The following is a 26302-nucleotide window of genomic DNA, read 5'->3' on the forward strand; positions in this document are numbered from 1 at the left end:
TTCATTTTTTTTAAATATAGTTTTATACCAAAACTGACAGGGAAGAGATTTTGCTTTAGTTGCACCAGTTGAGTTGAAGTCTCACATGTAAAGCTACGAAATATTTCTTGAACTGGATTACACACAGACACAAATAACAACATGCAAACTGGCTGTTGCAGTATTTTTTCACCATGACAAGAATGCAGAAGGATAACTCATGGTATTTTTCCTTCCTTTGTGTTTTATAACAAAGTAAAATACTGACAAAGTTAGCGTCCATTACAAAGACAAGTATAGTGCATAAGGCAACGCCACAGTCATCAGTGTAAACAGCTCCATATATCAACAATGAATTTACACATACACCAAGGGAAATGTATCGGCGGATTTAATAAATGTTGAAGTACATTTTTTTGCTACTTCCTCTTAAGACAAAGTAAAAATCAAAAAAATACACTGTGTAAAAAAAGGATTTTCTTAATCACTTTGATTCTTTTTGTTTAAGACATGCAAGCACATTTAGTATTTTAAATCAAAATCACATAACGGTAAAAAAGTATATAAAAACAGAACAGCAAATGTATTATTTTGAACATAGGGATCAGTACATATGGATTCATTTTGTAAAACTTACTGCATCACACCTGAAATCTGCTGGAAATTTTAAATTGAAATATATTAAACTGAAATGTATACCTTCCATTACAATGTGAAATGATGAAAACCAACAAAGAAGTGATGGCTGTAATACAGAGGAGACGATATAAGCACAAACTTGGAGTACCCAGTTAAATACTCCAGACCCTGTCATGTGACTAACAGTCGATAACAACTCACCCAATGCAACAAAGTTACAATAAATCCTTTAATAAAGGTAATAAAATAAACGCAACATTTATATCTGGCACTTAACTGACATAAATTTCCACATATTAGCATATATTAGGAAATCTTTGATAACATTAATGCAGTATGGCTTTACCCTGTAGCTGCAGGAAGCTTTCCTAAAAAAATTCCGGGTGAGGAATCACAAGACATTTGTAGGTAAGACATTGAGAAGGAAAGATAGTTTTCAGAATAAATCACAGGAGGGGAGGCGCAGATGCTGAGAGGTCAGAAGTAGGTGTGCAGCTCTCAAGCGGCTTCAAATTCATGGTGTTGAAGAAGCCAGACACCTGATCTGGGATTTCTGCCAGGACGCTCTGAGCAAGCAGTTCTTTAGGACACTGAGACAAAGGGCAGAGACAGAGCAACAGTGAAAGTCTGCCAATCACACACACAGACACATGCAGTTAGAAGAGAAAGCAGGGAGGTTGCAGAGCTGCAGCTGTAATTTGAGCATAGTACCCAAGAGAAGGTGTTTAAAGTTTAAGCTAGTCACATGTTCTGACAGCCAATAAAACCAGAGCCTCATGTCAGCTAGAAAAGCTAGAAACTTCACATGGCGTTGACAGAATCATGCATCATCAAGTTACCGTTTTGTGCTCATACAAACCTACAGTATATGATGACTTATTGCACCACGTACTGTGAACAATCAAGGCATGACATAACCTTGAAAAAGCAAGGTTACTATGATATTTATGAATCCTGATTGCAGCTCGGATCAAATGAAGGGAAGGATGAGGGGCACGATCAGCGTGTTGGTTGGGGTACTCCTACACATTTTATATAGGAGTCGGTTCAGTGGGGGGCTTCAGGTCAAATAGCTTGAAGAAGGAGGCCAGTTGGTCAGGCAACTCTGCCAGTACACTTTGTGCAAGGGCTGCACTGCCCGCCTGAAATAAGATGTGCAAACGTTCAAATGTTGGTGGTGTTGGTGCATCTGGACAAAGAGTGTGTTGTATAACTTGCCACGGCTTACATTTTGGAACTTCCGGAATGGCACAAACTGCACGATGTCCCGCATGGCGTTCTCTCCTGTTGTCGAACGCAAAACTCCATCGTCTCCATCCAGGAACTCCATGGCACTGAAGTCCGCCCCTCCGACCCCGACGATGATGATAGACATGGGCAAACGAGAGGCGTTGACGATGGCGTTGCGTGTCTCGTCCATGTCTGTGATTACTCCATCAGTGATGATCAGGAGAACAAAGTATTGCTGTGAATCATCAGGACAACAGGAACAAAAAAAAGCAGCAGAGTGGAACAGTCAGTTGACATTAGGACTGCTTTGATTGATTCCAAACTTTCTGTAACTCACAGACGCAGTTTGCTGCTGCAGCGCCTGTCTTCCAAAATGGGCGACGTGGTTGATGATTGGGGAAAAGTTTGTTGGGCCGTAAAGCTTCACCTGGGGCAGACACTGCTGGTAGGCAGCAACCACACCCTCTACACCTGAAACACACACACACAAATATCATAAAGTCATGGGTCACAGTTACATGAAGGTTGATGGAATGTACTGTATCACCGCACTAAAGCAAGATGCTCAGACTGCTGGTTTACTGTAGTTGTGGTTTCTAGGATATTTAAAAGTAGAATAGGAGGTGGAGCCTTCAGCTTTCAGGTCTGTTTTCTGCTCCCAGTTTGGATTCAGGAGACAGAAAACCTTTCTTCTTTTAAAATTAGCCTTAAAATGATCTCTGTTAATAAAGTTACAGCTGGATCAGGTGAACCTGAATCCTCCCTTAGTTACACTGCAACAGGCTGCTGAGGGCTTCCCATGATGCACTGAGTGTTTCTTCTTCACTCACCTCTTTAGACTCTCCATGTGTTAATTCACCACTCTGCATTTAATCATTAGTTATAATTCATCTCTAGCTCTCATCCACAGCGTGTCTTTGTCTTGTCTTCTTCCCCTCAGCACCAGCTGCTCACAGCTGATCACTACCACTCACTGAGCCTGGTTCTACTGGAGGTTTCTTCCTGTTAAAAGGGAGTTTTTCCTTCCCACTGTCACCAAGTGCTTGCTCAAAAGAGGGTCATCTGATTGTTGGACTTTTCTCTCTAACACTGTAGGGTGTTTACCTTACAATATAAAGCACCTTAAGGCAACTGTTGTTGTGATTTGGCACTGTATAAATAAAACTGTATTGAATTGAATTTTACACCCAAAGGTGCGTCCATGTTTATTAAGCAGTAGGTCACAACATAAAAATTAAATTATGAGAAGAACAAGATGCATAAATAAATCTTCTAATATGTTAAAATTAAAATATCTCTTATTTATCTACAAGAATGTAAAACATCATATAATTTTCCCGTGTTGCAGGTGTTCTGCACACCTGCAAATCTGAACAGACACTCACCTCCACGGTGCTAAATAACTCCTAATGTTGATACAAACACATGGCAGTGTGAAACAAATCTCACATTACATTCAGTCTGTTATTACCTGCACAAAATGGATTGGATGGGTTGAAGTTGATGGGAAACTCGTGGCTGACCTGCACACATAAACAACCCAGATCCCAAATGATCGTATCTGCAATGGCTTACACTGATCTACAACACAAACAATCTTTCTGTTGCGTGTCAGATGTAAGCAAACATCAAACGTAAAACAATCACCTGCCATGCAGGAGGAATCTGTGCTCCAAAACCAAAAGCAGGGAACATCTTATCACTGTGCAAAAGGAAGCAATACAAAAATAAAGACTGTTAATGTCAGCTTGTAAAGACCAGTGAACATTTAAAATGAAGTCTTTTTGTCAGACTCTTTTCCATTAATGTTCTTCATGGTTCTATTTAAACAAGACATCCTGGCCTTGCTTGTCACGCTGTTATGTTTTCACTTTATTAATCATTTATTTTCCTGTAGTGCAAGACAACTAGTGAATGTCAGGATGATAAGCTGCTGCTCTGGCTTAATGCCTGTCAGCTGACATGCTGCATTAACTGCTTTGCTGGGAATTCAGTTATTCATCCATGCATTAGGAATGAACGCTCAAAATAACAGATAAGTACTGGTCAGATTATTAGTATTTTGCTGCTACTATCATGGTATTATGAGAGCAGGGATCTATTATATTCATTCCCAGCACCATATTCACCACAGGCCACCTTTGCTGCTAGCTCTTTTAGCCCCCTCCCCTCTGTTTAAGCCACCTTTCTCCTGACTAACTCTCTCATTAACTTGAACAGGAGGAAGGTGGGTTTCTGTGCTGAGTTGGTAGTGTTCACACAGCCACGAGTAAAACAGTCTGAAGCTGGAGCTTTTGGCTCAAAAGGGATTACATGCCCACACACTGACCTCATTATTTGAAACTTGTTGAATGTGGGGAACTAGTACTGTGATATATTAGGTCTTTCAAGGCTTGTAAGAATGATTGTGAGTTTGCCAAAAGTGAGGTGCATATTAAGTCTTACAAACGACATGTTAAATTGCATTGAAATTACTGTAGATGAACTGATGAAGTGCACAGAAACCTTTAAGACTAGAAAAGAAAAAGTTACGGTGGAGCTTGTTTTTAAATCGGTCTGACTTACAATTTTTCTGAATGAAGGAAAACAGACGGCAGCATAGCATTTACTTTCTGCACCTGCATAATTCTTTATGTATGTATTTACCTGTCGTAGTCCTGGATGACATTACCAACTGCCCAGATGGCTGCCAGGTACTCATTGTAGCCCTGAGGGTTGATGTAGTGCAGTGACTGGGGGAATTTGGGATCCCCATTGGAGCCTGTGAAGTCAATTGCGATCTGCACGCCCCCCAGAGGGATGTGTTGCATTTTCAGTATACACAGTAATCATGAATCATAAAATGTCAGCATCAGTTAAATATTTCAGGTGTGTCTCCAAATGATAACTGGAAGGATTAGGATTAACAAATATATGTGAAACTCACAGTGAAGTTAATCTGACAGCCTCCCATTATGTAATCCAGAAACGTGTACTGCCTCACTATCTGTAAATACCACAAGAGTTACTGTGCAGTAGTACTTGTTTATTAAGAAGGGTACACAATGTTGTTTTTTGTGCTCCAGCAGATAAACAACAGGACTAATGATATATCTAAAAAACAAAAGAAAACATATCAAATATACATATTAAAAAACATCTAAAACCAGAGTACCTTGCTTTTTTTTATGATGATGATGCCAGAGTTTTTATATCCTTTCTTCTTCTCTTTCTTTTTGCTGTTGATGCACTCAAATTCCGCCTGTGAAGAAGAGAAACACAGCATACAGGCGTCAGGATGTACTTTCTTCCCCCTGCTTATCTTAAGCAAAGTGTCCAAACTGGCAAACATACACACACAAACACGTGAACTCACTGCAAATGTTTCTGTTGCCTGCTGGATTTGACTGAGTGAGCTCTGAAATGTTCCAATGAAGTCGTGATCGCCGCTGTTGTTGTGGTCATAACAGTCAATCTAGCGAACAGAGACAGTGAGGAGAGGCGAGACTTGGAATCACCAAATTTTGCATCGAAATGATCAGCGGCGCTTGGAAATCAAAGTATGTGAGGCAAAAGCATGGTGTGCGTGAAGCTTCAAATGTAAGGCGACTTCATGATACTAAAACATCAACCAGAAACACACACACACAGAGGCCATCTAAGCTGGTAAATGGGGTGACAGAGTTCCTCCTTTAGAGCGATTACAGGACCTGCTCACAGTCACACACAGTAGATTCTGTAACACTTTCGGTGTTGAGAGAACATGGAAAACACAAACAGCTCCATACACAGCATGGACATCTTAGGCCTCAGTCGCACGGGCCTACAAACCAGTCTGTCGGTGACCCCTCAGTAACCTCTGTTGAGTAGGAAAAATCTAAATTCCCAGACCGGGTGGCAAGTGGTTACTGAAGGTTGCTGGATGTCGCTACGTAAAATCAGTTGCAAAGATGGTGCTGCAACAAAAACCTCCCCGTCTGTGGCAAGTCGTTGGTGTGGAAGATGCTAATTTGTCTGCAAATACATGCTATTTGTTCTCCGATCTGTAGTGAAACTTGAAAAAGCTTCATTGAACGTCTGAAAAAGGAAACGGGGATTGTCACCCTCAAAGCTAAAGTTGTGCTTTAGCACTGCACTGACACTCTTCAATCGGCAAAACTTTTACTTTGAAGGCGAACAGTCCCTGTTTCCAATTAGCACATTTCACTGGCATTTAGAGAATAGTTTGTGTTTGCAGACACATCTTTCATACAATGAAGTGGCAACTGCAGGAACCTGCTAGGAACCAAAGTGATCGCAAGGATTGTCGTGCAGCACCGTATTCCTCTTTACGACTAATTTCACACTAGTGACTCTTCAACAGCTATGAAAGCTAATGGGTAAGTAAAAAAATGGATCCATCTTAATGGAAAACTTGTCCCATTTGGAAAACTGACCCCTTGGTTAGCTTACCTAAACCTTTATATCAAAATAAAATCAGTGGGCTACTTTGAGCTTCTCCCTTATTCACAGGGGGTCGCCACAGCAGACAGCTCTGTATGTTTGATTTGGCAGATTTTTTTGCTCTTCCGGACACAACCCTCAATGGATTTGTGTCTCCTCCCAGGATCAAAATGGGATATAGTGTGGAGCCACCAAATACAATCACCAGTAAACTTCATAAATAAGCTTCATATCCTGTTTAACAGGAATATTTGAAGGTTCAAAAATATGATTTTGTTAGATGTTTTTTTTTAGCCAGAGATCATTTTTAGACATAGTTTGAAGTGTTGTTAATTACATTTGATTAAAGGCACTCCCAGACTGTGTCAGTAAACGATCAGGTAAATTTAACCAATGGGCCAAACTCCTTGAAAGTGTGTGTTCCTTTAAGATAGATGTAGATGCATCCAGGACTTGAGCCGGTCCTGTCACAGACCCTGCATCCTTCACATTAACAACATTCCATGTTGACACTGTCGACAGTTACCTCACGTGTACTGTTGACTGGAAAGCATCTCTTCCTGATAAGTTTGCCTTAATAAGAGTTAGAGGATGGAAACAACAACAACATAAACTAAGACTCAGAACAATTCTTTAGTGGCAGTAAGATCAAGCGTATGCAAGTTATGCACGAGGGAGACAACAGAGGACGTTTAGGATTCAAATCTTTCCGAGATGAAAAACAGTGAAAATAAAAGCTTCAGTAGTCATAATGTTTGTTTTTAGGGTATATGTGTAAAAAAAAAAAAAAACAACAACTTTCTAACGATGCCTATGTTGTCTCCCTGCTACACTGGCTATCAGCCAGTTTGGTATTTTAAACATCAGCACCACTCACGATTAGTGCATCCCAACTTTCCAGTTTTACAGGCTGCTTCACATCATTCAGTTCTGCAGACAGTTAGGAAAAAAAGAAACCAGCATACTTTATGTGTGCATGAGTGTGTGTACCTTGATAGGTTTCTCGACGTCGCCTGCACAAAGCGACTGAACTGGGATTTGGAATGGTCTCCAAACGGGATTTAGGTTATTTTTCACCACCTGCACAACAACACAGACACAGAAAGACTTGCTCTGTTGGGAGATGTAAGTGTACAAACTTAAAACACTTTTCCCCCTTGCACCAGAAAGCCTCATACACAATGAATGCAGGTTTACCTCTGTCCTGTGAGCCAGCTGCCATCCAGTTTCTGTCTGCTTGTAGAATTCCAAGAAAGGGTCGGATTTGCCAAAAAAATCCTGGAGATAAAAGGGAGGAAAAAGCAGGCAACAACAAACAAAGATTACACCATAAATTCTAAAGTGAGGATAAAGTAATGACATGAGACTGGTTGTTTTATACCACTATAACACGATATCGATCACTGCTCATCAGCTGCCTTTACACTTTTTCACAGTCCAGGTAACTGTGTCCAAGAAGAGTCATTACTAAACTACACTTACTAAACAGGCACAGCCCGAGTTGTCCAATCACATTTCAGAGAATTTCCAGACGCAATCATCTTAGCTGTCACATCCTGTGTCAGGGATGCCAAACTTTGCTAGCATTCTTAGCAAAGTTTGGCTTCACGTGGAAATTTCTTCATTTTGGAAAGAAAGACATTTATATATTTGTATTTAATAGAACTTTGAATTGATCAGAAATGCTATCAGTGACAATTAATAGTTAATGGAGACATTCATCAAAAATCATTTTGAGAAGATCCACATTCTGTAGGTGCACACTGTCTTACCTAATGCACACCTAAAGAATCAAACACATCTGAACCCGGACAATCTGTCTCTCAGAATTCAGAGGCCCATCAAGGATCTTGTGAAGTTTCTTTTTCCCAAACTAGGACTCTAACTTACTTGTCCTCTTGCTAAATTGTACTCTGGTTCCTATTCTGGGGTGACTGTAGTTCATGAGGTCGTCTGCTGATTGGAAGGTTGGTGGTTCGATCCCTGGCTCTCCCAGTCTGGCATGCAGCCGGGGGCAAGATACTAATTCTAAGTTGGTCTCTGATGCATCTGTCGGAGTTTGAATAGAAAGCACTTCAAAGGATGGGGGGGAGGTGAATGTGGCATGTTGTATAAAGCGCTTTGAGCGCTCTGGGGGAATAGAAAAGTGCTATATAAGAATCAGTCCATTTACCATATCTCTCCTTCTATTCTGGTAGGAGCAGTTTGCATTGTTCTCTGCAAGCTCTCACCATTGTGTGCAATCACTGAGAAATGCCTGCATGGAGTGGCAATCCTTGTTTTAAAAAGAAGAACAGTCTGGCTAATTTTCTGGCCTTTTAACACAATAGAGATTGAAAATGTGACGTCATTCCGGAGTAAAACCGCAAAGGAGTGTGGGAACGAGTGGCAAGCGGTACTAGCGCACGCAGGCTTTCACATGAAAACAGTCACACAGCGATAAAAAGAAACACAAAGAATGGCAAGAAGCTGTTGTATATTAACTGCAATAGCCGGTTGCATGACAGCCACGGGAAGCCGACGGGTAAAGAGATCGGTTTTTATCGGATTACGTCGTGGAAGAGAAATTGTTCAAGCCATGTTTCCGAAGTAACAAAGAGACGACGGATGGCCTGGATTGCAGACCAAATATAATGTTTCAGAACACTCCAGCTCACATGTTAGTCTGCTCCAAGCATTTCCACAAAAGTCTTCTGTTGTAGTTATTACGTAATTTATCATAACATAATTGTTGATGTAGGTTACAAATGAGTCTGATATTGATTTGAATTGAATTCATTGCGCTATGCTGCTTTGTTCACTGTGGCTTTGCGGGCTAATGTTTGTTGTGTTTTGTAGGAAAACCAGCCTACAAAATGCTGGAATGCGATCCAGACTGGGCACCTCTATCAACCTGGGTCATACCGAGTTTAAAGCTGCTACCACAGCCAGATTTGATCGGTTAAGAGTGAGTGGGAGCGATATCAAAACAGCCACGAAACGTCCTGCATATATGTGCCCAAGTGTTGTATTGAAGCAATAAAGTGATGAATAACTGTTTTCCAGTATGTTGTTTTGCAATGTTGGTTTTTTTTTGGTTGCATTGTTGATTTGTTTTTTACCGAAGCAGCTAATAAAGCATAATGGATTTTTACAATTTTGCCTCTTTCTTGTAAGATTCTATAACAGAATGAAACAATAATGCCAGTTATAAATAAAGACAATAAATTGAATGAACTACAAAACACTCATTTTATTTCTATTAGATCTGAAAATGTTGTGTAATACTACAACCTGAAACGACAAATAGATTATCTCCTGTACAGGCCAACGCAAAGGAAAAAAATTTAACAACAGCTGTGAAATGGAATAGTCCAAATCACCAAAGTAAACTGGACCTGGGCTTGTTGCAGGGATCTGAAGTTAATAAACATCTTATGAGTGTATGCACTCACACTCCGTCGTTTTGTACATAACTGTTTTTGGGGCAAATAAAATGCAAGTAGGGATTAAAACCGCAGAATTAATGATTACCGGTGCTGGAAATACTAGCGCTTGATACAGCGTTTTGATTTTGTTGCCACTCGTACCCACAAAGCAACGCGCGAAGGTCACGTGGTCTGTCAATCTCTATACACTTGCAGCTTCGTGAAAAGTTTTCCAGTACAACAGATTATGGTGGTTTGTGAGGAAACTGGTACATGCCAATTTTCTTAACTACCTAAATTGTTGGTTGTTTAATCCAAAAAATGTGTCACTGAAACACAGCTTTTCATTGGAAACACTGCAAATGTGTGCCTATGACCACTGATTTACACCCAAAAGAATTTTAATCAGTTCAAGTGCTTTTCTCTAAATATAAAAACATAACCTTTCAAAGTGGCACAAACTTTTGATGAGTGGTGTTAAATGTTTTTCTAATCATAAAGTGTGACCTGTAAGAGTTAGTAACTTCAGTCAAATCATCCGCGTAAAGATTTCTGATTTCAGGAACATAATTCCTTGTAGTCTTTGACACCTTTTTGTCCAGTTTTCTTGCTGCGACTTCAAATGCCACCACTCTGTTGTCAGTCATTTCTTCTGCACATATCTAGAGAGCAAGAAGTAGTTTTGCATTAAAAATGTGAAATAGTGCACTCAGATTTCACCAAATCACTGCATCCCTCACTCAAAGAAACTCACAGTAATAGTTCCCTTTCCTGCAGGCATCTTGTCCTTCTTAACAAGTGGTTTTGTTAGTTTTCTTGAGGACACGATCTGAACAGAAAGACACATCTTAGCCATCACTAAACAATACCAATACCACTTCCCACCACATACATTTATTTGTAGCTCTTTCAGTATATATATGTAGACAAATGGCTTGTAATGAAAATCAAAGATGGCAAACCTGTCCCAAGGTACACTCCAGCTGTCCCAGGAAGTCAGCCTCTTGCAGACTGCAGTTTTCAGTGTCAATATCGTGCACTTCAAACCTCAACTTCTGCACCATCTCAAAGTAGTAGTCAAGGACAATAGGCTTGGAAAACTTGGGACTGAGGCAGTTCTCGATTTTCTCCGTGCGACCAACCTAACACAAACACGTTTCACAGTCAAGGATTTTCTTTTAGGAACTTTTAAAGTTGAGTTGTTGCCCTAAATCTGGAAATTGATAACTCTAATTTTTTAAGAGTATGAGCAATCCAAGCCTTTCAAATCCACACAACAAAAACCTACTTACCTCAAACCAGTGGTTTTCAGAGGAGTTCATGAAAAGCACACATAGAGGGTCGGACTTTGAGAATGCATCCATGTCGAGCAGATGGTCACAGGAGATGCTCAGCGACACCTTCGTCACACAGTCTGCAACCCTCGTCTGCTGGACTCCAACTGCCGCCATCGCAGCCCGGAAGCACTCAGCTCACAAGAGCTGACAACCATAAATGTGGATAAACAGAAAGTGAACATGGAGAACATAGAATACAGTATTGTGCAAAAGTCTTGAGCCCCCCTTAAACGTTTTATTTAAAATAGATGCAGCAATTTACTGAAAGATGCAAAGATACATAAATTCAAATGAACTTGGAAGTCAGTATCTGGAATTACTGCCTTTATTCCTCAATGGAGCCAGAACTCTCTTAGGCAAGATCTATAGTAATTTCTGTGATCTTCAGGAACAGTTCTCCAGGCTTTCCAGGAAGGACTTTTAAAGCTTTTCTCTGATTTTGTCTCCTTTTGTTCTGTTCTTTTCTCATTTTCATGCTGAAAAATGAAGCCACTGCCAATCAGACACTTTACAGATGCTACAGATAAGGTTGATCAAAAACCTTTTCTGCTTTCATAATTCCACTGATTTTGAGAAAATCTCCAATACCTCCACAATATTTTATCTATGGCTATAAACACACACCTCTCTCCTGACCTCCTCTAGTTTTTTATTTTTATTTTTTCATAATTTAGATAGTTACCGTGGGAGCATGCAGGTGGTTTCTCATTCAAGTCAATTCACTTAAATTTTATTTATTTATAAAGCGCCAAATCACAACAACAGTTGCCTCAAGGAACTATTGTAAGGTAAAGACCCTATACTAATACAAAGCAGAGAGAAAACCCCAATCATATGACTCCCAATGAGTAAGGGCTTTGGTGACAGTGAGAAGGAAAAACTTCCTTTTAACAGGAAGAAATCTCCAGAAGAACCTAGCTCGAGGAGGGGCAGCCATCTGCCGCGACCAGTTGTTTTCTCTGCTACTCTTCCCTCTCTCTTGAAGATGATCATGGAGGAGCCCAGTCAGTCACATGAAGTAACTGCACAGAATTACTGTTTTATGTAAACAGCTTTGGCGGAATAAACCCACTTCAGCTGGCAAAGCAACAACCAACTTAATTAAAACACTTAATTCACACCACACAACGCAGTTTGCAGCAACATAGAGTTGAAGGCCAGACTGGCTACACACACATGCAAATTAAAGGCTAGGTTTGTTTTTGTTTTTTTTAAACCTGCTGGTTTTTAATGTAATTGCACGGTGGCACGGTGGTTAGCACTGTTGCCGCACAGCAAGAAGGTCCTGAGTTCAATTCCACCATCAGGCCGGGGTCTTTCTGTGTGGAGTTTGCATGTTCTGCCCGTGTTTGCGTGGGTTCCCTCCGGGTACTCCGGCTTCCTCCCACCGTCCAAAGACATGCAGTTTGAGGGGATAGGTTAATTGGATAATCCAAATTGTCACTAGGTATGAATGTGTGAGTGAATGTGAGCGTGAATGGTTGTCTGTCCCTGTGTGTTGGCCCTGCGACAGATTGGCGACCTGTCCAGGGTGTACCCCGCCTCTTGCCCTATGACAGCTGGGATAGGCTCCAGCGCCCCCCGCGACCCTGGAAAGGATAAGCGGAAGCGAATGGATGGATGGATGGATGTTTAAATGCACCTAAACTGTACCTGCTGTCACCTGCACCTAGACTGAAACATAACTTTGCTGTCTACATGTGTCCAAAAATCTTTAGATGTCTGCAGTACCAGGGAAACCTGTCACGTTCAGTGTGACTGTAAGTTTAGGGTACCCTTGGTTCAACTGCTAGATGTTTTTAATTTTAATTGTTTTGTTTTTATGGCTCATTAAAAGCCATTTGAATAGTGCACTTTTATTTTTTATGTAAAATTGTTAGAAGCTTTCTGATGTGGTCTACTTGTTAACAGAATTAAATGTTCAGCCACAGGAGTTGTCATTGTAAAAAAAAATCTCATCAAATTCTCGACTGCAGTATAAATGTCATTTTAAACCCAGTATTCTGTCTTTTTTAAATGGGTGGTATAACTTATTATTACATTAATTATGCAATAAAAACCCCGGATTTTTCACTTAAAGTCACATACTAAAACCTAACTAATAACATTCGGCCTGATTAAATGTATTAGAACAGAGCGTCACATTATTAGCTAAGTTTACCGTTATTATACATGTAAATATCTATATTTAATGTCAAAAATGTGTTTTAGGTTTAAATCACAAGATTTAAACCTAAAACAACTGTATTTTAATAGGAATATTTCCCCGTTTTAACTACGGAAAGTTTTCATTATGTCACATGATCGTATATTTCCATGATTTCATGGTATTTTTCAGGCGCCCCAGCTACTGGAGTATTGCTGTTTTGCCACAGTTGTTTTCTTTCTTAAACGCTGTTTTAGATGCTTTCTTTCTTTCTTTTTTATTGTTTTGTTTGAATGGTTCACAGGTCAGTGTTAAATGGCTTAACAAACACAAAACATTCCTGTGAAAATGTTCAGGTACAAGGACTGGACTGACAAGGACTGAGGAGCGGTCACTGTCCAAAGACAAAGCCTGGAGAATGATTGCTCAAGAACCTACAAAAATGTCTGGCTGCTTGGAAGCGAAAAATAAAGAAACTAGTGATGGCTCAAGACTTTTGCACAGATTATTTGTCACCCAAATAATCAGTCACCTTATTATTGATCTATTACATTATATTAAAGCACATGATTAGTATTTTAGTGTAATATCTGTTGGCTTTCTAGTTAATGTTCTCACTCAAAGCCATTTAGAAATTACAGTACTAATAATAATGCACAGTCAGTGGAAAATCCTTTTATATACATGATATGTTATACATTGTATTTTAATGTACTTTTTACATTTGGATTTGGGTTAATCATTTACATTAAAACCAACCACAATGAAGCAGTGGAGGACGTGACCAGCAGGGAAGTACCAGCACATGGAATGAATCACATCTGTTATATCAAAATATCTACACCGATACTCCCCAAAAACGGGTTTATGGTGTTTCCATGTGTTTTGCACCTATCTTTGTGTTATTGTTCATACTCTGTGTTCTACAATATAATAAATCTAATCCTTTTTGGTCTTTATATAACTGTCAGGTTATATTTGTTGGAACTTCTGCTGCCTTCTTGGCCTGACCTTTCTTGAAAAAAGACATTTTAAATGTCAATGCGACTTTTACACTGATAAATAAAGAATTTATCAAAGTTGCTTTGCCAAAAAAAAGGTTGGAGCTTCCATGTCGTGACAGAAATATCCTTTCTAGCTTAAAAATGTCTCGATATCATTCACGAGAGATATGTTTGACACACATTTCCCAGATTATAGAAAAAGAAGTCAATCCATCAGAGACAATTGACAAACATTAGCACATAGTAAATAAACCTTAATTAACGTTACAATATTAGATTTAGTTGCCTAAAAACTTCTCTAAAGAAACACAGAAAGGTGGTGGCTGTTCACATAAACACCACGAGAAAAGCCACACCTACGAACTCTCTATACTCGTTAAGTTGAATGGGTTTATTATCAGCGACAGTCACATGACGCGAGAAAAAGTATACACACACTCTATGGGAATTCATCAGCAGCGCTTAAACTCTGACTCTGACTTAAACAACTACTAATGTCAAGACTAGCGCGGTGGTAGCTTACCTCGTAAGCTTGCTTGCTAGCAATGCTGCTGCGGTGGTGTGGTTTGTTTCCAGCTGCAGCAGCAGCACAGCTAGCTCAGTGGTGGTGGGCGGAGTCCAGTGCGCTCACTTCACGTACCGACCGAAAACACGACCTCCCAAATCAACTGTACGAACTACATGAGACAAAAAGGTATAAAACTCACTCACAGACACATATACTGTAAAAATAATAAACAAGGACACAACTTGTGCCATTACGAAGTCAGCCCAAAAGCGTATCATAGCCATGGTACGGTGTATGGAGGACTATTAGTGTCGCGGGAATGACAGTGAACTATTTTATTCAATAGTAAACGATAAAAACACATGAATTCGTACATTTATTTAGAATTAAAGTGACACCATAATTTAAGTAAATTAACAACCGGCTCACTACTTGGTGTTCACGTGATCGTTGAGCCCATTCTTATCAGCTGACACTGCTGTGTGTTCCACTGCATGTTGCCCTGCAGTCAGGGATGTCAAACATAAAGCCCGGGGTCTAGAATCGGCCCAGCAAAGACTCCAATATGGCCTTCTTGACAGCTTTGAAAAATATAAAGGAGGGTATACATGTCTGGGCTTTTAACTATTTTTGTAAATCTATTTTTGTAAATCTATTTTTGTAAGTTTTAAGCTTAGTTTAAGTTTAAGTTTGTAAGTTAAACAATTAAATGGCAGAAAAGCTCCAATTTCTTCACTGTCTACTATAGAAATTTCAGTTTAAAGATTGTAAATTGTGAATCAACAAAAATGTAATGATTTTTAGATATAGGACAGTCTGGTGAGCTACCAGAACGTTTTCAGTAATTTTATATATTTATCATGCAGGAAAAACTGAGATGTGTTGTTGAAATTGCACTTCTTTAACTCTTATTAAGATTTTCCCTTGCCCTGCCTACTTAAGATCATAGTGGGTTATATGTAGTCATCAGTGTAAAATGCCCCAAATTTTCCTTAAAAGGCATCATGCTAACACAGCTGGAAACTGGGTTTGACAAAATCTTCAAAATACCTCTCAGAAAAAAAGAAATTCTAAAACTCCTCGGTTCTTGTTATGTAAAACAGCGAGGACCATTAAATGTGTGGGAAAGCACAAAAACTGTTATAGTGTGTAGTGGTCCCTTCAAAAACAAGTATAGCTGTTTTGGTGTCATTTAATAAAGTGGCCAAAGTAAAGACTTGTAAGATGTCTGTTTCTCAAATTGAGACTGTGTATCCAACAACCAGCCATCTGTATTTGTGCATTAAATGGAGGACTTGTACAGAGAGATATCCACAGGCAGGAATGACTTCCTGTGTCTTTCAGTGGCGCATTTGAGTAATCTCACTCTATCAGTGAGTGTCCTCCTGTGACTGGCCAGCATGTCATGGCGTGGGTGGGAGGTCCAGCACTATCCTTATCTTGGACAACATCCGCCTCTCTGACACCAACTTAAGGGAGTCCAGCTTCGTCCCCACAACATTACTGGTCTTGTTTATTGAGTTTATTTTTCTGATCCTTCCAAGATATTATAGACTGTAGGATGTAGAATACAGCCTCTGCCTTTATATGAGCTTGCATTTATAACAAACAAAGAGTTTACAAGGAATGGGAGGAAGCGGAAGGAAAGATTCACAGCAAAACAGTGAGAAGGTGGCTGAGGATATCTAAAGGAATAAAAAGAAAGAAATGACTCAATTAAAAGCAAAACAGAAAAACCCATCTCTGCCTCCTACCACCTACACCCACTCCACTCCTTCTACCTTTTAGCTTAGAGATCTCAGAGAGATTGAAACTTTTAATTCTCATTCATCATTTTTTTAGGGTGTGCTAATTTTTTTATTGTTTTTTTTTTTATAAGCCTCAGCACCCTAAAGCACTTAGTTAGGAGAGGAACTTGCTCTGTTTAAAGGAGAATGAATGCAATCTTTATTTAGCTACAGTATTACCCTGTTTCGGCATGTTATGTGAGGTGGTATTACATCTCAGGAGTGCCAAGAGGGGTTTTAACCCTTTAGTTGCCTAGCTAATTCATGCTGCTTTAAAATGTGAGATTAAACTGCGGGTTAACTGAAGTTCCATTTTAGTGCATGTGAACTGAAAGGAAAACTAAATTACTACAAATCCAAAGCTTATAGGAAAATCCCCTGTTCTCTTTTAAAAGACTGGTTAAGTGGTTGTTTTTGTAAATCCCTTTTTAATAATCATTAAAAAAAAAAACTACAGTATTTATAAATGCCTCAAAAGATCTCTCCACATTTGTCTTTTTCCTGTGCAGTTAGTTCTTAGTTGAGGAAATGTTTAAATACTTCTGTGACAACTGTAGTCCTCCATACAGCTTTCTCACAAAATGAACCAATCAAGTGCTACCAACATGCGTGTTGAAACGAGATCATGCTCACTTTCACAATATGTTTTACATATTGGGACCTGATAAAAAATGATTATGTCCTGACATTAATAACAACAACACATGACATTTATTTAACAAAAACTAAGTGCACTCCATGATCCAGCAGCTTGTAGCACCAAAATTTCAAGTACAGTGGTCCCTCGCTATAACGTGGTTCACCTTTCGCGCCCTCGCTGTTTCGCGGATTTTTTTGTGCAATTCTGCGTCCTGATTGGCTGTAGACCATTGTCAATCAATTTTGTGTCATGTCTCCTGTACAGTACAGAATGCAATCAGCTTGATTGCTAGCAGTGTGACTCTGAAGTGCTGTACTGTATGTTTGTAAGTTTGTTCCCCAACAAACACAACAATGTCGACGAAACGTTTTGCACCTGCGGGTGCCTTTGGATTCATTCTATAATACTGGACTTATTTTTCTACGAAAGTTTGAACTTTAACAGTTTAAGAGATGAAAGTGTGAAAATGTTCATGCCTGAAAAGTGTATAAAGTGTTTAGTGAGGGGTTTTACAGCCTTTAACATCTATAATAACTGTAAAAAATAAAGTTGGCTACTTTGCGGATTTCACCTATCGTGGGTTATTTTTGGAACATAACTCTCGCAACAAACACGGGACCACTGTACCAGCTTTAAATCTGTGTTCTGTTCGTTGCATCAAGATAGGGATGTCAAACTCATTTTACATCGTGATCCACGTATGTTGATCTTATGTGAAACTTCCTTTTCTCTCATTGTACAGGCATTTAGCTACATATTTAATCAATAAGACATTTAAATATAAAAAAAGAACTGTAATTTCCACAGCATGTTTATCTGCATGATAAAGAAACCCTGCTGTAGTAACTGATAGAAATCTGTCAGCATACAGTTAAAAGTCTGAAATGTATGCCCTCCTTCACATTTTCCAAAGCCATCCAAGGGGCCAGATTGAAGACTTTGCAGGGCCGCTTCTGGCCCCCGGGCCTTATGTATGACACCCCCGAAATTATGATGGAGGAGAATAATTTATTACATTTATTTGTTACTAGAGATTTATTATACATTATCTGCAGTCTAAAATGGGCTTGAGTATATACCATATATATATATGTACACTACTATAATATACAATAAGTATGAAAACATGTTTCTGCATCAATCATGAGGATATAAATCCTCATGGAAATGTGTATACACACTGTAGTACTTAATCTAGTTAATAACCATGGTTACTAATTCATTTTTTCCGCCAGCTGGCATTTCCTTTATTTAATTTGGGAAAAGATAGTCAGGAGCAACCACTGTGGGCCACACAGGGGAGTCAAAACCATTTCCAACCATTATAAACAACAATAAATATTCACATCTACACAACGTATAAAATCTTGTTAGCAAACAAGGTTACATGTCAAAGTCTTTAATTAAGGTAGCAGGAGTCAGGTTGCTAGCTGGGAACATCCAGTGTAACAATGTAGACTCTAAGCTGTGTCTCAGCAGATATCCACCGTTTCCTTTTATGTCATGAACATTATACAACAAATAAGGTGCCATTCGTTTATGCAACAAAGGAAGCGTTTAATCAGCAAAGCCATGTGTGAAGATACACGGAGTACATTGTGATTGTTTCCGATTATTATGATTTCTTATTAATTACATGCAGTGAACAAGCTGGAGGGTCTCAAATCACATGGAAAACACTCCAGTCACTCAGCTTGTTAGAGAAACTGTAATACTAGTTATTTACATAGATGTTGTGAAAAAGTCAACTGAACAACATTAAACTCGCTGTTTAAGGCCATTTGGGTGCTCTTTGTTAATTGTAACAGAAACTGATTTCTGAGCGATTAAAAGGATAAGGTTGGTTTGCACAATTGCTGAAAGCCACTTCCTGTTTCCTTTCATCCTGACCACTGTGATGCTACACCTTAGGCAGCTGTCATGCAACCACCTGTTTAGAGCTTTTGCGAAAGGGTTACTGTTGCTCAACCACCCACACAGTGATGACATCACGGAGAAGAATGCCAAATTTTAGCCTGAGGAAGCATTTCCGTGGCAACGTCCTGCTCTGGATTTTATCTGTGAGCCATGCAAGCTGAAACTGATGGTCATTGTATACAAATATTAAATTATTATTATTATTATTTATTTATTTTTTGGTTAATGTATTTTTTCTGATGGCATGTGATTTTAAATAGCATTAACTGCTTTTTCTGAGTAGTCCCAGTTTACCATTGTAGATTTCACCTCAGAGTTGACTTGCTGCTTTCCAGTGTTCCAGTGTGAAGCAACCATTAGTCTGGAAATCTCAAATAGTTTGCCCAACACTGATTTACACCCCTCTATGCACTGAATGAAGAAAGAGGGTGAAGAAGAGACAGACAGGAAGTGCATTGGAGATACTCGTGTACATTTAACCTGCTTTACTAGGACGGCTCAGGAACATTGAAAAGATTAGGTGGTTTCAGCTTGTAGGCATTGAAGAAGGATGTGACTTGATCGGGCAGCTCTGCCAGCACGCTCTGCGCCAGGGCCACGCTGTTTCCCTGCAAACACAAAGTCACAAGAATGAGAAGTTGGCTTGTTCAGCAGCACTCAGGTTTGCGCGTGTGTGCTGAGCAGAGGAAGGCTGGCTGGCTAAAGCCTCGGAGCTGCTGCCTACCTGGAATTTTCTGAAGGGCACAAACTGCACGATGTCTCTGGAGGCGACGACCCCGCTGGGTGCCTGCAGCAGTTTGTCATCGCTGTCCAAAAACTCCATGGCGCTGAAGTCTGCCCCGCCAACACCCACTATGATGATAGACATGGGCAGACGAGAGGCCTCCACGATAGCGGCACGTGTATGGTCCATGTCTGTGATCACTCCATCCGTGATGATGAGCAGCACAAAGTAATTCTGTACGAGAACAGAAAAGTAGATCACAGAGTTGGGGATTAGATGGCATACAGAGTGTTATTCAAATTACAATGTTAATGTGCATTTGACCCATATACTCAAATTATTTGTGGTTCATATACTTTGGTCAAGAATGATCTACATTTATATCATAAGTCCGGACTTCTTTGTATGAGCACCTGTTGATGCACAGTGGTTATTTTGGGATTTAATAATTGGGACTAATGTGTAACTTTGACAGTTTTATGGCCTATTGAGAAAAGTTGTGACATATGGTTAGTCACTCTGACAGTTCAAACTGTCCGAAGTTGTAGAAACCAACAAATATAAATTATAGCTTAATGTGCCAGTAAAACTGCTCTTAAAGTCATAAAAATGTCAAGCGGATTAATTGTTTTTACTGTTAGGCTGTCATAATGAGCCATAAAAATGTTGGATGCTAAAATCTGAGAAGAAAGCCCAGAAAGTTAGACAAAGCAGGTGTTCATCAGGTGTATATCACAGAAGAAGCCAAGTTCTGTAAAGTAGCCGACTGTTGTAAAATAAAGATTTGGACACAGTTGGGGAAATACATACAGTTTAGTATATTATGCAGATGAGAAAATAGAAGCTCTCACAACAATGTCATGGGAGCGAAAAAGCAGAAGGATGATTAAAGTGTTTGTAAAGCAGCGAGCGTCTAAACACTTCCTGCTTCCTTACTGAGGCCACATGCTGCTGGAGAGCTTGTCTGGCGAAGCAGGCCACGTGGTTGATGATCGGGGAAAAGTTGGTGGGACCCCAGAGCTTCAGCTGAGGTAGACAGTGCCTGTAGGCATCCACCACACCCTCTATGCCTGCGGCACACACATCCACAGGTACAATGGTACACCATTACAGCATCCATGGGCAACTTTCAAGAACCAAACACACCTTTGTGAGAAGTTTAAACTTGCCTGAGCAGAAGGGATTTGCTGGATTGAAATTGACAGGAAACTCATGGGACACCTGTAGGAGTAAAATCAACAAAAGCTTTAGACAACTGTTCAAGAGAGCTGTGTTTGACATGTATATAACACACACAACACGGGGGCGAGGGGGGGTACATGAACGAGAAGAAGCGAGCACAGTGTGTTTGTATAAGAATATACATATGCTATGTCGCAGTTGGAATTGATGCCTCACAGCAAGATGGTTCCTAGTTTGAGTCCTAGCTGGAGCCTTTCTGGGTGCACGCTGTCCCTGTACCTGGGTGGCTTTTCTCTGGGTACTCCAACTGCATCCCACAGTCCAACGACATGCATGTTAGTTTAGTCAGTAAATCTGAATTGGTCATGGATGTCAGGCAGCGTTTAGAATAAAAATGTTGTATGACAGTGTGGTAAAAAATGGGACTTCCAGTCTAAAGCGCTTTGAGTGATCAGTAAGATTGAAAGAGTTCATAAATGTGAGGTGAATTAAACATATAGTATAAGCTACATGCATATTTAACTGGCTTTGATTATAATGGAAGCTCTGAACAACTGGCCATTGGCCAGAAAGACCCCGGCCTGATGGTGGAATTGAACTCAGGACCTTCTTGGTGTGAGCTAACCACCATGCCACTGTGCTGCCCATTTTACATATAATGAAGTAAATGAAATAACACTCATAAAAATGATCAAATAAACAGATAAACGAAACACGTAAACAAGAGGCACAACACAGCATAAAGATCATAATTCTGATTGCAAAAGCTTCCAGACACGTCAGGAGACAGAGAAAAAATAAAAATAATAAAGAAGCTGATGTTACAAACTGCTGCATCAGCTCCCTAATGAGGGATCATTCAATTGCTCATCAGGCACACAGCATCACGCCTTCTACTGCTGTGCCTCAGCAGCTGAGCTACGCTCCACCACCCTACTGTTCATTGAGCATTACCAGTCAGAGCAAACTGCCTTTCATACACAACAGGACACTCAACAGCCCCAAAACCACACCATCATGTGAGAGTGCTCCGAATTCAGCTGTCACATCCAAGTAAGGAGTGGAAATGCCGCAGCACTGGTCCTTTGAGATCCTGCAAATTTCCAATGCTTTTCAATACCCAGAATTCCAGCCAAGAGAGAGAGGATGAACAAAATAAAGCACCTTAAAAGCTTAGTTATTGATGGGTCTGTCTGGCACAGACCCACCGCTGGAACGAGACAATTCTACTGAAACAGCAAAAAGCATTGGACACAAAGCAGAGCTCTTTGTTTGATCTTGTGCACGAGGGAGAGAACTGTAACGAGCGCCATTCCTTCCGCTCAAAGCCCAGTCGCTCTCAGCCAGCTTCCCCCATAATACTGTTCTTTATTGAGGTTACATGACTATGCACAAGTTCATTAACATATGACGTCTTACACCGGCATACATGTGAACAAAGAGTACCTTATCTGTGTGTACATATAGGCATGTGTGTGTGTGTGTGTGTGTCAAGATGTGACCCTGTGAACAACTCCCCAAAGCTGGTGCCAGGAGTCCAGCAGTCCACCTAAACAAAGGGCTCTTATACTTAAACAGATACAGAGTAGGTGTCCTCCCATAGTATAAATCAGTAAGCGAAGGTAAAGAAACCCTGCTGTAGTAACTGATAGAAATCTGTCAGCATACAGTTAAAAGTCTGAAATGTATGCCCTCCTTCACATTTTCCAAAGCCATCCAAGGGGCCAGATTGAAGACTTTGCAGGGCCGCTTCTGGCCCCCGGGCCTTATGTTTGACACCCCCGAAATTATGATGGAGGAGAATAATTTATTACATTTATTTGTTACTAGAGATTTATTATACATTATCTGCAGTCTAAAATGGGCTTGAGTATATACCATATATATATATGTACACTACTATAATATACAATAAGTATGAAAACATGTTTCTGCATCAATCATGAGGATATAAATCCTCATGGAAATGTGTATACACACTGTAGTACTTAATCTAGTTAATAACCATGGTTACTAATTCATTTTTTCTGCCAGCTGGCATTTCCTTTATTTAATTTGGGAAAAGACAGTCAGGAGCAACCACTGTGGGCCACACAGGGGAGTCAAAACCATTTCCAACCATTATAAACAACAATAAATATTCACATCTACACAACGTATAAAATCTTGTTAGCAAACAAGGTTACATGTCAAAGTCTTTAATTAAGGTAGCAGGAGTCAGGTTGCTAGCTGGGAACATCCAGTGTAACAATGTAGACTCTAAGCTGTGTCTCAGCAGATATCCACCGTTTCCTTTTATGTCATGAACATTATACAACAAATAAGGTGCCATTCGTTTATGCAACAAAGGAAGCGTTTAATCAGCAAAGCCATGTGTGAAGATACACGGAGTACATTGTGATTGTTTCCGATTATTATGATTTCTTATTAATTACATGCAGTGAACAAGCTGGAGGGTCTCAAATCACATGGAAAACACTCCAGTCACTCAGCTTGTTAGAGAAACTGTAATACTAGTTATTTACATAGATGTTGTGAAAAGTCAACTGAACAACATTAAACTCGCTGTTTAAGGCCATTTGGGTGCTCTTTGTTAATTGTAACAGAAACTGATTTCTGAGCGATTAAAAGGATAAGGTTGGTTTGCACAATTGCTGAAAGCCACTTCCTGTTTCCTTTCATCCTGACCACTGTGATGCTACACCTTAGGCAGCTGTCATGCAACCACCTGTTTAGAGCTTTTGCGAAAGGGTTACTGTTGCTCAACCACCCACACAGTGATGACATCACGGAGAAGAATCCCAAATTTTAGCCTGAGGAAGCATTTCCGTGGCAACGTCCTGCTCTGGATTTTATCTGTGAGCCATGCAAGCTGAAACTGATGGCCTTTCTCACGACCTTAAGATGTGTGTGTATGCCAGAGTGCTCTGGGAGGCCCGCAGAGTCTTTGCAGACTGCTAAGGATCAGATATCCTATCAATATGCAATCGATTATAAAACTCTAAGCATATATGAGTATATATTTCTAAGCATAAATGACAATCCAGCAATATAAACCTAACAGTTATATTGAAATAGCAACTTTGTGTCACACATCTGGCTCAATGATGCTGTTTCTTTAATGAATATTTCATACCTGCCAGGATGGAGGGAGCTGGGCTCCAAAACCAAACACAGGAAACATCTTCTTACTGCGCAAAGATAGAACAAACCCATGAACTCATCGAGTGGTAGATTCAAATAAAGCTTTTGTATTTAAATCATGCAAAACATCATCAGCACTTTAGCTTTTAAAAACAATAAACTTCATTGCATAAAAATGTCTTTTAAGAGTAAGTAAGTGATTATAAAGGATGTTGCCGTTAAAGATTTGTAATATTAACATTGTAAGTTGTAAAAAAGTTAATAATTTCTGGGGGTGGGTTTGGTGTAAGTGGGTGGTAAAACTCTTTCATTCTGCTCAACTCTGGCTTAAAATATTGTTTTTTCAGTATCTGTTTCAGGCTTCTTCCTCTGATATCATTTCTTTCACTGAGACTTTGGATGGTGGGATAATGTAGGATGCTTGGGTTCACCTGTCGTAGTCCTGGATGACATTACCCACTGCCCAGATGGCTGCCAGGTACTCATTGTAGCCCTGTGGGCTGATGTAGTGGAGGGACTGAGGAGACCTCGGATCCCCGTTAGAGCCGGTGAAGTCAATGGCGATCTGGACCGAGAGGGTCAACATACAGAGAGCTTTTCAGTCACCAGGTAAACATCTGACATACTTCATAAGTATTCTGCAAGTTTCAGAGTGCCGTGCAATGTGACACTCAATTTAGAAATATTACAAATCTTACCAAACAATTTATTTACTTTAACAATAAAAATATTTCCACACTCACAGTGAAGTTTATTTGGCATCCACCCATTATATAATCCAGGAAGGTGTATTCCCTCACAATCTGTAAGGGTAAAGAGTACGCTAACAATGTGCAGCAATGCACAATGTACAGAGATCCAAAACAAACCTGGTGGGAAGTACGTGGTAAAATCAAGGCAGAGGAACAGTTTAAATTCCTTACCTGGCACTGCCGGATGCAAACGACCCCGGAGTTTTTATAGTTTTTCTTATTTGACTTTTTGGGGTTAATACATTCAAATTCACCCTGAAACGAGACCATGTTAATGTCAGCGTAACATAAACAGTATAACACACAAGAGACACACACACAAAACATAAAGGGCCTCACCGGGGAGATGCGCGTCCCCGTTTGCATCTCTGCTAGTGTGGCTTTAAAGCTCCCAATGAGATCATGGGAGCCGCTGCCGTGATGGTCGTAACAGTCAACCTGAGGACGCAAAACAGGAAGACTTTTCTCTAACGGGGGACCAGGTAAAAACTACTGCATGAAAAGTTCGGATCATACAGGAGGACAGAATGAGTAAACTATGGTTGATGATGAAGTTCTTGGTCAGGGTGTGAAACTAACATGTCTTTTTTTAGACTGCTGCCAAAACCCCCACTAATCATTCACTATTTACAGTCAGTGAGGAAGCGTCATCATATTCTGAACACCTGACATATGGAAAGAGTGCAAACAGTTATCAGTATAAATGCAATAGCTAATGCAGTAAGTCAAATGAGTAAATAAAGAGGAAAAAAGCCTCACGTGGTGATGTCATGAATCGTGTATACATGCATGGAGCACTTATCCAACTGGGTCACAAGCACTCCCTTTGTTTTATATGTTTGGGAGCTTTGTAAGATAATAAGATTAGTTATTAGTCAACAGTGTGGTCAATAAAGCCAATTCGAAAATTCAAAAAGGTGAGGGAGGGGGATGAAATCCACTGTTTTACCCATTGGAGTGTTACTTAAGAGGTGCTTACAGGTTTTGTTAATTAGGTGCATTTTATTGTGCAGGTTCACTGAATAGAATTACCTTAATAGGTTTCTCCACATCTCCTCCACAAAGATTTCGCAATGAGATGCGGAACGGCCTCCATATTGGATTCAGGTTGTTGTACACAACCTGCATAAACAGGTTACCGTGAGTAACGAGTCCACGGGAATATAGTGCACGCCGATGAAGGACCTGATGGTAAATGTGTGTACCTCTGTCCTGTGAGCCAGCTGCCATCCAGTTTCTGTCTGCTTGTAGAATTCCAGGAAAGGGTCGGACCACCACAGATACTGACAAACCATTCCCAGTTAGTCCTTCACAGAACTTAAATGTAATGAACTTTATTAAAAAACCCTGAAGCAACTTTTACTACCTTTTTGTCCAGCCTGCGGGCAGACACTTCAAAGTTTGCTACCCTGGTGTCTGTGATTTCTTCAGCACAGATCTATCAAAAAGGAGAAAAACATAAAGATTTGTGCAGTTTTATACTA

General features: G+C 40.0%; 2 protein-coding genes across 7 annotated transcripts in view; both read right to left on the bottom strand.

Moving 5' to 3' along the window:
* Positions 1-14825, bottom strand: LOC116311296 (copine-3-like). Of its 4 annotated transcripts, none has more exons than XM_031728371.2 (17): positions 14688-14825; positions 10970-11158; positions 10640-10819; positions 10432-10506; positions 10268-10339; positions 7468-7548; positions 7261-7350; positions 5204-5302; positions 5003-5089; positions 4775-4834; positions 4495-4628; positions 3496-3550; positions 3320-3371; positions 2186-2319; positions 1847-2083; positions 1645-1760; positions 1072-1208 (listed from the first exon to the last, which is right to left on the bottom strand). In XM_031728371.2, exons 2-16 carry the CDS (start codon positions 11126-11128, stop codon positions 1650-1652), a joined length of 1626 nt encoding a protein of 541 aa, XP_031584231.1. In that variant the 5' UTR covers positions 11129-11158; positions 14688-14825; the 3' UTR covers positions 1072-1208; positions 1645-1649. The 4 variants fall into 4 exon arrangements, 3 of the variants coding, with proteins under 3 accessions (XP_031584227.1, XP_031584230.1, XP_031584231.1); XR_004198788.2 differs by having other exon boundaries at positions 1080-1208; positions 1478-1760; XM_031728367.2 differs by lacking the exon at positions 1645-1760 and having other exon boundaries at positions 1-1208.
* Positions 14707-26302, bottom strand: part of LOC116311297 (copine-3-like) — a 14691-nt gene continuing 3095 nt past the window's right edge. Inside the window, exons 4-15 of one of the 3 annotated variants that reach the window (XM_039617599.1) lie at positions 26185-26256; positions 26024-26101; positions 25851-25940; positions 25158-25256; positions 24810-25073; positions 24498-24631; positions 24059-24113; positions 20910-20961; positions 20677-20810; positions 19741-19974; positions 19497-19624; positions 14707-14841 (exon numbers count right to left, since the gene is read on the bottom strand). In XM_039617599.1, coding sequence (XP_039473533.1) covers positions 19505-19624; positions 19741-19974; positions 20677-20810; positions 20910-20961; positions 24059-24113; positions 24498-24631; positions 24810-25073; positions 25158-25256; positions 25851-25940; positions 26024-26101; positions 26185-26256 — 1332 coding nt within the window. In that variant the 3' untranslated portion in view covers positions 14707-14841; positions 19497-19504. Of the gene's footprint in view, positions 14842-18635; positions 19625-19740; positions 19975-20676; positions 20811-20909; positions 20962-24058; positions 24114-24497; positions 24632-24809; positions 25074-25157; positions 25257-25850; positions 25941-26023; positions 26102-26184; positions 26257-26302 lie in introns of those variants that run through there. The other 2 variants (XM_039617600.1, XM_039617598.1) reach the window with 2 other exon arrangements.

The sequence above is a fragment of the Oreochromis aureus genome, linkage group 9, assembly GCF_013358895.1.
Source record: "Oreochromis aureus strain Israel breed Guangdong linkage group 9, ZZ_aureus, whole genome shotgun sequence".
Taxonomy (NCBI): Eukaryota; Metazoa; Chordata; class Actinopteri; order Cichliformes; family Cichlidae; genus Oreochromis; species Oreochromis aureus.

Excerpts from the sequence above, each read along its gene's own strand:
- LOC116311296 (XM_031728367.2), bottom strand. The coding sequence starts at position 11,128 with ATGGCGGCAGTTGGAGTCCAGCAGACGAGGGTTGCAGACTGTGTGACG. Across the intron at positions 5,090-5,203 it reads AGGCAACAGAAACATTTGCA|GCGGAATTTGAGTGCATCAA; the intron begins GTGAGTTCACGT and ends TCTTCTTCACAG. Across the intron at positions 2,320-3,319 it reads ATCCAATCCATTTTGTGCAG|GTGTAGAGGGTGTGGTTGCT; the intron begins GTAATAACAGAC and ends TGTGTGTTTCAG.